Source organism: Anolis carolinensis, chromosome 2, assembly GCF_035594765.1.
Source record: "Anolis carolinensis isolate JA03-04 chromosome 2, rAnoCar3.1.pri, whole genome shotgun sequence".
Classification (NCBI taxonomy): domain Eukaryota; kingdom Metazoa; phylum Chordata; class Lepidosauria; order Squamata; family Dactyloidae; genus Anolis; species Anolis carolinensis.
The window spans coordinates 186,578,985-186,590,354 of NC_085842.1; the positions used below are offsets into that span (position 1 = coordinate 186,578,985).

The 11,370-nt window shown below is 43.6% G+C and overlaps 1 protein-coding gene across 8 annotated transcripts in view; it reads left to right on the plus strand.

The window, feature by feature from the left end:
* trip10 (thyroid hormone receptor interactor 10) overlaps positions 1-11,370 on the plus strand; it is a 274,634-nt gene that overhangs the window by 39,153 nt on the left and 224,111 nt on the right. For all 8 annotated transcript variants that reach the window (XM_062974102.1, XM_062974103.1, XM_062974100.1 and 5 more), the window contains one exon: positions 8,587-8,770. In XM_062974102.1, the coding sequence (XP_062830172.1) occupies positions 8,587-8,770 (184 nt within the window). The remainder of the gene's footprint in view (positions 1-8,586; positions 8,771-11,370) is intronic.

Here is an 11,370-nt window from a genome sequence, read left to right on the forward strand (position 1 = left end):
TTGTCCTTTGGCAACACAAGGTTTCCCACCTTGGCATTGTCCTTTGAGTTTGCCAGAGTCTTCTGGTTGGAAGCTGGCTTAAGTATTCGGCCTTCCACCTCTTCCAGAAGTGGTTGGCTAAGGTCTGCACATGCAAAATTGGTGCCACAGTCCGACCAAATTAACTTAATTGGCCCTCTGAGGGCTATGAACCTTTTCAATGCATTTATGAATGATGAAGTGTCCATTCCCTCTGCAACCTCTATATGGACAGCTCGTACTGACAAACAAGTAAACAAAACCGCACATCTTTTGTTATTTACAACACCACCCCTGGTTTTCCTAGTGACAACCTCCCAAGGACCAAACACATCGATTCCCACATGGGAAAAGGGTGGGTCTGTCAAAGTCCTATCCTGAGGTAGTTCTGCCATCAACTGACTTTGACAGTTTCGCCTAAGGCGCCTGCATTTAACACATTTGAAAATACAACTGTTGACTAACCTTTTGGCATTAACTACCCACAGACCTTCATTTCTAAGGGCTGCCTCAGTCAGAGTTCTACCCTGATGATGGATCCTTTCATGGTGATGCCGAACGAGCAGCAATGCAGTGTGACTATTAGGGGGTATGATGATGGGGTTTTTTATGCACGCCTTGAGTTTAGCTTTGGCTAACCTTCCTCCAACTCTCAAAATACCCTCCTTGTCTAGAAATGGGTTTAACTCATTTAGAAGACTTTGATTAGGGATGTTGAGCCCTTGCTCTAGCCTAGCTATTTCCTGCTTGAAAGCAGATCTCTGTACTGACTTGAATATGACGCTCTTAGCCTTTATCATATCCTGGACCTGTAAAGGCTCACTATCTTTGCAAGCTAAACGATGTATAAGCCTAGCAACTGCTCTAAGAAGACTGTGCCACTCCGAAAAACATTCAAAACGGTGTGGTTCCAGGCAAGATCTTTGGCCCATCTTGATTTCTGTGGTTGATTTGCAGGCTTTCACCTCTGCACTTCGTGAGACTTGAGCATTCATAATGTCCGAAAACCTTTGCTCATCATTCGAGAGCGCTGTGGCTTCGTCTCTCTCAGAGACTTTGAAGATGGAGGAATACTCTGGAGTTATTGCTTGGCAGTAGACTGAGATGTGACTTAGGCAACTGCGCACAAGTGTAGGACGTCCACCTTTAAGCACCTGTGCTTGATTGGAGTCCAACGACGATGGTGGGTGCATCTTGTTTATGCACACTGGGCCTGTAACTGTCCAGCCTAGTGGTAGCAGCTGAGCAATGGGCGCCCCTGGAGGTCCCTTAACTTGGTCGTTCACATAGAACAAGTTCGGACAGTCCGCACCAAGCAGAAGGGCAATGTCCACATCTGGCTGAAAGGCTGGTATGGCATTCTTTAACCGTCGCAAATGTGGATGAGCCTCCACAACTTCTCTAGTTACAATTTGTTTTTTGTTCCGAGGGATGGAGGAACACTCAATCAGGTCTGGCAACTTGAACTGTCTCTTCTGGTCGCAAGAGGAGACAACAAAGCCAGATGCTATGCGACCCTGCAACTTCTTTTTTCCTGCACATGTAGTCATGGTGTAATCGACCATCTTGGTTTTAAGGTCAAACATGCGGAAGAACTCTGGAGTAGCTAGGGAGGCATCGCTCTGTGAATCTAGGGCCACATAGAGTCTCTTTTTAAGCCAAGGGCTCTTGGATGGATATACATCCGCTAGGCAGATAGGATGACAGACTCTGAACTGGTGCACGTTAGAGCATAGTTCTGTACAGGCGACTGCTGAAACCTCCACCTGCATCTCTGGTACGACTGGCTTGTCGGTGTCTTCGACTGCTGACTTTTCTTTTGGTGAAACGTTCCCTTTGGGGTGGGAGATGACACTGGAGTTGTGCATTGCGGTGCAATGCTTGAGGCTGTTGCATTTCTCACACTTGACGTTTTCTTTGCAGTTGGACGCAAAGTGTGGAGTTGCTCCACAGCATCTAAAGCAGATTCCCTGCTTTTGAACTAGCTGTTGCCTTTCTTTGTATGACTTTCTACTAAACTCCCTGCAGTTGGCCAAGCTGTGAGGCTTTTGGTGGATAGGGCAAAGCAACTCTTTTACCTCCGACCTGGGTTCATCAGTCTTGTGTTGAGTTTCGACTGCCTTTACGCTGACAGGTCTATTGGCCTCTCTAGGTGGTTTCTTGTCCACTTCAGATGCCTTCCCTGGATGGGTCCCTTGGTATAAGGTGGGGAGGCCCGTCTGCGGATCATTCCTTTCTCTGGCCGCCCTGGTGATGAACTGGACCAAATGAGAAAATGGAGGGTATGCCTGGGAGTGGGCCTCCTTGTAGTTGAAGACCTCCTGTCCCCAGCGTTCTTGCAAAGTGAAGGGCAGCTTGGTCAAGATCTGCCTCTGGGACAGGTGCTGATCAAGGCACTTCAAACCGGGCAGTTCTGGATTCTCCTTGGCCGACTCTAATTCCGTAAGGAGATCGCTAAGGTCCCACAAGAGTTTGAAGTCTTTGAGTTTTAAAGCTGGGAACCTTTGGAGCTTGTCCATAAGAGATGCTTCAATCTCTGTGCTGGACCCATACCTCTGCTGCAACCTGGCCCAGGCCTTTTCCAGGGCTTTGTCGGGATCGGCTACGTGGGCTGCGTAGATCTTCTTAACTTGTGAGGATGAGGCTGGGCCCAACCATGCAGCCAGAAGAGTCAGTTCTTCCTCAGGCAATAACTTTAAGTCTCTGATTGCTCTCTGGAAGGTGGCCTTCCAGAGAAGAAATTCCTCAGGCTTGTCCGAAAACTTTTCGACACCCTTGTCCTTAAGATCTCTTCTGGGGCTTCTGATGATGGAGACAAGCTGGGACTCTGACGTCGAAGGGAACAATTGAGGAGTTTGCTGTTGTGGAGTGGACTCCCACCGTGTACCTTGCGTCAACCTTTGGCCTCTTGGAGGGATGACATCGACCACTGACGAATCGATGGTTCCCTGTGCAGCTGTCTGTAGGGGCCAACTAGCACTCGGCCTTGAGGCCCTGATTGACTGACCTAGGGTTTTAGCAGGAGGCACAGGTAGCTCGAGCAAGGGTGAGCTCCCCGCTATGACGCTCTGCTCTGCAGGAAACTCAAAAGTGACTTTGGGGCCCTGCTCTGGGTAAGGAGAGAAGTCTCCCTGTTCCTCATCCGAAAACTGGCTGTTCATGCTGCCAAGGTGCGCAAACACTTTGGCAGAAGGATCCTGTATTGGTAACTGGCTTACATTTTCTTCTGTGAGTGGCTCAATTAGGGCTTTGGCCAAAGTCTCAGCCCTTACCTTTTTGGCAGTAGCATCCATCCTTATTCTAAGCATTTCTATTTCACCTTGCCTTTGGGCCTGTTCCATTTGCATTTCGCTTTGTCTACGGGCCTGTTCTATTTGCATTTCGCTTTGTCTACGGGCCTGTTCTATTTGCAGTCGTTGCTCTTCTTCTTTAAAGGGAAGGGTGAGATCAGCTGCCTTAGCATCAGCCTCCGCCCCCGCTACCTTGCTCTTTAGCTCTAGACGTGCAGCCTCCTTAATGTGCAAGGCAGCTAGGGAAGAGATGGCACTCCCAGCAGCAGAAGACTTGCTAGAGTGGCTATGTTTAGATGATGCACACTCCCTTAGTTTAGATACCTGGCTAGAGCGGTTGGACTTAAGACTAAGTGCCACAGCAGGTGATTTTAAAAGATTGGTCTCATGGCTGCTTAAGGAAGACTGATTTCCTTTTGGCTCAGACCTTAGATTAACAGATGGAGAACTAAATTCCAAGGCATCTAGAATTGCCCTCACCTTATTTTCTTTCTCATTAGTGTCAGCTAAGACACTCACTATTTCTAACTCTGAATCCTTGGCGTTAATGCGCTCGAGGACCTGGACTATCTTAGACACCAAACCCCTCCAAATACCGAAGGTCTCTTCAAGGTCTGTCTGTAATATGGATGGCACCCTTGTAATACCCAAGCTCTCAATTCTGTCCATCAATGTTACAATTCGCTCCCATGCCGAACCTAACCTCACATGGAGGAGCTCCTTTTCATCTATTAGATGGGCTAGCATCTTGGCTGAAGGGTGCTTTATCCTTTGGGGCCTTTCATTCCTACTTTCAGCCTCAGAAGGAGGTATACCATCTGTATCATCTTGAAATTGCATAGACATTATGTATTCTTAATAGCAAGTAAATTTACAACAAAGGCAAATACAACATACCAGCAAGTAAATTTACAATAAAAGCAAATGCAATATATAATACAATGCACAACACTTAACCATAGCAATATATATCACTAAGTAACTATACTTTACAAAGATTGTGACCTTTGGCGCCAGACTTTGGTAGGCAAGCTGCAAAATGTCAACTGACAGCAACTTGCCACTTGATACCTCCCTTGCCCGAGTGACGTAAACTGCCAAAATGGCGACTTCGCCAAATTTTCAAGCACCTCGTGCTCTGCGGCTCGAGGCCTGCCGCCGAAGGAGCACCAAGGCTGGCTTTGGAAAGGAGGAGAGAAGAGACGCCTCCTCCCCGCTGTGAAGGGAGGTCACCACCGCAGGTCGATGAAGCAGGTCACCACCGCAGGACGATGAGGCAGGTCACCACCGCAGGACGATGAGGCAGGTCACCACCGCAGGACGATGAGGAAGGTCACCACCGCAGGACGATGAGGCAGGTCACCACCGCAGGACAATGAGGCAGGTCACCGCCGCAGGTCAATGAGGCAGGTCACCACCCCCGGACCATGAGGCAGGTCAAAGCCGGCCAAGTGCTCCGGCCGAACTCCTGATGAAGAGGCTGTCAAAGCCGGTTGAGTGCTCCGGCCGAACTCGCAGCAGCGTTGCCAGGCCTGTCCAGGTTCTAGCCTGGTTCTGGTGGGCTCCACGCCTCAGAGCCAGCCAAAGAACTGTCGCTGGTGCTCCGCGGCTCGAGGTCTACCGCCGAGGGAGCCCTGGACGTTGCTGGGAACTGCACAGCCTGTGCAAACCCAGAAAGCCACTGGGCCACGTGCGCACACGCGAGCCAAATAGCAAGGAAATAGAGCCCCACTATTTGACTCCTTCGGGTCTGAGAGCGGGCTCCACTGCCTCAGACGCTGGTAGAGTCTTTAGGTATGCAGACTGAGCTCAGGCGGAAAAGCCGCAGCCTATACTAAAACTTCCTAAACTATAAAAAACTATAAAGCCGTGCAAGCTAGCTCAAGCGGAAAAACCGCTGATCTACCTCAAAACTGTGCCGTCCGCCAGACAATTAAAAACTATAAAACTGAAACGTGCCGTCCTTTATCCGGGCGAACTGCAAATCCCTATAAGCTGTCCTAAAATATTGAACGACTGAGTCTGGAGAACTTCAAAAAAGGATGTTTATTCATACAAGGTTGTAAACCTGGCACAGATCTTAAAGTTGCAGAAAATGAAACAAATTTCCATAGGTTTTAGTTGCAGAATTATCCCTGGTTCCAGAAGGCAAAGGTGATTATAAAACCACTATACCCTAATCACGCTGTCTATATTAGAAGGAGAAACTCTTTCCTTCCCTATCTTTACAGCAAAGATTAGTTCTAGAAGCGATGGAATAACCCTGCTCCTCTAACTAGAATTCCTATTCCAGATCAGTATAATTCAATACTTATCTAATTTGGATAGGCTTAGATTGGCCTGGTTTTGAGGATGATTTGTCCCAGTTAGCCTTGCACAGCTCCAGCACGTTGGAAGACTATAGCCAGAATGAAACTCTAAAATGGAGACTAGACCCTGGTAAAAAGGGCGGTCCTAAGATGTTGTACTCTTTGACCAATCATTGCAAAGAAAACTGCAGCCAGCTCTTGCAGACTTCAAGCCACCTTTCCTGGGCTTTGCAGCCAAAGGCTGAAACAAAATGCAAAGGAGGGAAAACAAACGACCAATAAGTAAGGCAAACCATCGTCCTGGGGGACGGAACATTCATTTTGCTTTCTGTGCCCCTGTTCAGAAGATTTCATCTCCCTTTCTGTCCCTGTGATAATTAGGTTCTGGAAAAAAAATGGCTTGTTGTGGAAAGAAGGATTGGTGCTAAAGTTTCAGTTGAGACGCCTTTCCTCCATGATAACTCTTTCAGAAGTGAATTTCCCTTCCTAGGGGTAAATTTCTCTCACTTCTCTCACTGTTGTCTCATCCCTGTGCTTAATTATGAGTAAGTTGGATATTTGTAACTTGGAGACTGCCTGTATTGGCAGTTTATCCATTTTGGCTAATTTAAATACCTTTGGTATCTCCCTCTTTTTCCATTTTTGTGCATATAATAGTCTCACTGCTAAAGTCATGTAATGTAACATTATATAGTTTAGAGCAGACTTATCCAGCCCCAGAACACCTATGAATGTGGCCCAACACAAGGTCTTTAACTTACCTAAAACTTTAAGATTTTTTGTAACCTGGTTGCACAGTTCTTGAGTGCAAACTTTGTAGATGAGAACAGAATGGAATGGAATAATCAGAATATGTTACAGCTACAGATATCAGAGTATTATCCATAATTTGCTTCTCAGCCTTTTGGCTAAGATCAAGTGTAGTATATTTGCAAACAGTTCAGTCAGAAGACTTGCTAAACCTTTTTAAAATACCCTCTGAAAAACGTGGTGCATAATTAGGATTATTAAGCCTGGACTTTGTTTTGCTTATTTGTGGGAGTGAATATTACAAAAATTATGAACAGACCTTTTTTCTCATCAGTTATTATTAGTGTTTGTGCATTTTATGTGTGGCCAAGACAATTCTTCTTCCAATATGGCCCTCCCTGGGCCAGTTGGTTGGGCAGTACTGGTTTAGATTTTTAATATATGCATGAGGTATGCCTAGTAAGAAAAGCTATAGTTTCAATTCAATCTTTTTTCTTTTTTGCATTAACCACTGAACCTCTGCATCCTTTTCATATTTCCAGCATGAAATATTTTGCCTTGGTCCCCCAACAGCTATATTTAATGCAACACTTGTCACCTCATCATTATACCATACCCACAAGTTTTGCCTTTCACACGCACTGGCCATAAAGGTCATTTCCTAGGCACTTCACCCCATACATCTTAGGAAGTAGACTTATTCTATGAAAGCTTAGAGTACCAACTTCATCTCCTATCAGTTCCTCTCTAAGATATTACAAGATTCCTTTGCACACTAAAAAGAATGTAGCAATCTAATAAAAGTAGGTAAAAGATTAGATAACAACAATCACTAAAAGCATATTCAGATTACAGTGCAGACTAATAAAACAAATGTGACTGATGAAACAAATTGTTATTTAACTAAAAAGGTTTCTATCTGCCAGCAGAATTACTAAGACTTCTTGTGGAAAGAAAAAGTGGGGTATAAATAAACATAAACATAATAATAATACTGTATATGTGTATGTAGATTGATCTTTTCATTGTATAGCCCAAAGGTCCTCGCTTTACCTCTTCCCCAGGTATCTTACTCTCTTCCATGTGTATGCACTTGCTCTTTCAAACTGTCTGTGGATTTACAGTGACCTCCCATCTTGCATGCCACTTTTTTGCTCAGAAATATAGCTTGCACTCACACACTGTGGTATTCCTTGGTAATCCACAACCCACGTAATAATCAAGCCTAACATGCTCTGCTTTCAAGATCAGTGGAATCTGGTGCCTTAAGAGTATTTAGGCTTCTCTGCTCTCTTCTTGGATACTATATTCATTATTAAAAACTCAAGCCTCATCAGTTGCTTCCCATCCCATTCCATGCCATCCTCAAGCTCTCATTATCCCCCACCTGATACACTCTGTATTCTGGAAGTAAGCTCTATACATCCTTTTAAAACCAGTGTTTTAAGTATGGTAGTTTTATTTTCTTATAGAAATTTTTAAAAGGTGGAAGTGATACTTCATATTTATAATGGACATTTTCAACTGAATTTCTCCTTTTTTACCACTGAGAGTGAGTGTGCTTGGCTCTACTTCCCAGCTTCATTTTGTCACTGGTATAATGTTATATTTTTGGAATTCTGCTTATCTTTTATGGTATGATCAAAACTGGAGGTCCTATGTGATACCAAAAGACAGTAGAGGAATCTTTCTATATATCAGAAAGTATGTGGAAGTGTTAAATGAAAGTTTATTCTGGTGTCGATTACTGGTAGAAAAGTAGTTGAAAAAGGATGGGAATCAATTGAAAACAGAGAATGAAACTGATTACTGTTGTAGAATGCATTTCCAAGAAAGTTGAGCTCTTTAAGGAGTTATAGTCCGGAAAATGATGCTCTTGTGAAAAGACAGATTCTGAATTATGATACAGTTTAACTTACTGGATGGGTGAATGTGTCGCTCTGTCCGTTTCACAGTTGAAGTTGTCAACCCAAGATCTAATCGTCACTGTAGCTTCCGAAACCTTATGTTCTCTGCATTCAACAACTTGTCATGTTCATTAGATCATAGTTTTAGACAGAATAGAGTTGCAAAGCAGAAATACCTTCCTTGGATGCAAGAGGCCCATTTGCTCTCTGATTCCTGGGTGGCCAGGCTCAATCATGGCTTGGCTATGGTGTGGAGAGGGGACAGGGAGAAGGAACAACTTCCAAAGATCACCTTCTTTTTTCATTCCACAGCATCAGTCTGATTGAACCTGGGCCAGTGATAACAGAGTTTGAGAGGAAGCTTTATGAAGAAGCAGCCAATATGGATCTCTCTGGATTAGATAAAGAGACACTAGATATATTTCAAGGCTTCTACATGGCCTACTCCAAGGAGGTCTTCACCGCATTGGGACAATCTCCCGAGGAAGTGGCAGAGGTAGGATGTTTTTATCCCACAGAAAGCAGCATACAATTGCTCCAGGTTGGGGAGACAGACAAGTGCTCTAATGCTAAGCGTGGAAAAGATTGTTCACTTTTCCAATGACCAGGGGCAGGGGAGTGGGATGCACTGTTTGGATGAAGTGGCTGACTGGAAATCTAAATAAGGACACTCCTCTTAAGGCCGGTGTTATTATGCAACAGTTTTATAAGAACAAACAGTGTATACTAGAAATTGTTGGTCTATATTGTTGGAACTGGTGTGATATAGTAGTTTCATCATGATGTAGTCTGGAGACAAGGCTGCCCCTGTTGGGTGAGAAGGGTGAGATGCAAATGTTGTAATAAATAAATAAAATAAATAAGGGTTCAGTTCCCCACTCAGACATGGAAACCCACTGGGTGGCCTTGAGTGAGTCACACACAGCTCAGAAAACTCTAGTGATAGGATTGGCTCATAGTTACCATAAACTGGCTTTTACTTGAAGGCACACAACAACATCAGATCTTTGGAAACCTGTTGTTATATTTGCATCCGTTTTGCATCCATTTTGACATGGATAATGTGATTTTAGGATAGATTGGCAAAGTTTGTACATAGTAGTGGAAAATACAATTTAGTTCATGGACTATATTGAAAGCTATGTGCATGATGCGTACTTTATTTAACAATGTTTATAATATCTTGCCTCTTTACCCATCTCACGCTGATTGAGTTCCCCTGCTACTGGCCCAGCTGGTTTCTGTAATGAACCAGTTGCCATGAAGTCAGTGAAGACAACTTAAGAATGAAAAAAGAGCAAGCCTGCATCATACCAAAGGCCTGCCTTTGCCAGTCATCTGATTTCCCACATTAGCCAATCAAATGCCTCTTGGGAAGCCATTAGTAAGACGTGATAGTGGCAGCACTCCTTTCCCCAAATTATTGATGTACAGAAGCATATTGCCTCTTATAGTGCTAGATACACATAATCATCATGACTAGTAGCTTGTGAAAATTTTATTCTCCATGAATTTGTCTCCTTTGCCTTGAAAGCCATCTAAGTTGATGGCTTTCTTATGATAGCAAATTTTGTAGTTTAACTATGTACCGTGTTCCTCCTTCCCAGAACCTTCCTCCTTTCAGCTCCATTGGATGACTAGAGTTAAGATAGAAGAAATCTACTTTCTTCATGCCAATAGTTAATTATGTTATCCTTTGTAATACTTTTCACCAATGTGTTGTAAGACAACCTACCTCTTTCTTAAATCTCCCTAAACCCCTTTATGAATTAACTTTACATTAACCACTCATCCAGCAATTCTCCACAGGCTGAGCCCCCCCCCCCCAAAAAAAGAGGGGGGGTGAGAGAGAGGATGAAAAGTGAGAATAGAGTGATCAACAGTTTGGCTTCTCTGCATTACTGTGCTGCTTTATGATAAGAAGCACATAAGGGACAGACACATTGAGGTTCACTTGAAATTTATGATAATGTCCTTGCTTTTATTCCTGTCTTACGGCATTAGTATGCAAAATAAAACAGCTAGGGAGTTTGATAAAATTCATATACAAGAGAGAGATTACATTCTTCTTTCATACTCACGAGAGGGTGTTATGACCATAGCTTACTTTTTCCCCAAGCTCCTGACATAACCTATATTTTTCTTAATGTATTTTCCCCCATTATGTTTTGGCTCAGAGAATAAGAATTGTAACTCAGATCTAATTTGCGCAACAGTTCACCGTATTTAATGTACTAGGAAGAAACAAAAATTCTGTGCTAGTAGTTGTAGGACCAAGAAAAGGACAAGTCCCATATTTGTGTTCATTGGCTGCAGTGGTTTCTTTTTTTCTTCCAGACTCTAGGGACTGGCAGCCAAATTCTAGGATATTCTAGGATAGTGCTTTTAGTAGCACTATCCTAGAATAACAAAGAAAAAATGTAGATTTATAAGGGAGAAGCAATGAATTTGGCAGTTGCCATTTTTGTCTTCTGTATTCTATAGGCCATGTGAACATGGTATATAGGCACAGCAAAGAACACCAGCCCCCCCTCCCCCCCCCAAAAAAAAGGGTGGACGAAGAAAAAATGCCATGGTATTATGGCAAAAGAGATGTGAATTTTTCAGGTACTTTGATGTAGTTGCTGATAGGGAATCTAAATACAGTTGAAAGGCTGATGAATCTTTTTTAGTAAACAGAAATTGAAGATAGAATCAATTTCAGGAAAGGGCACTAGTTCTTTGTGAAACTGAGTAGAAGCTGAGGTGGAAGTGGAAGATACATGAACTCAGTGGGTGATCACTGAGCTATTACCATCTGTTGGGTGGACTGAATTGCAAAAAAGAAAAAGTGAGAGAACATGCATATGCTTTGTAAGCCCATCTGAGACTTAGAAATATATCAGAGACAGGAAAGTGAGGGTGTGCCAAGTCCAGTTTCATTATACTGCAAACCAGAATGAAACAAGAAAGATAAGAAAGATAAAGATACTACAGAACCCAGGGGAGGTTAGGACAAGCCCCTCGCCTTTATTTTTTATCAGCAAGGAAAGATGATTTCACTTTGGCAGGCTTTTCATATTTGGTCACTGACTGGTTAATGAGTAAGGTTTTTTA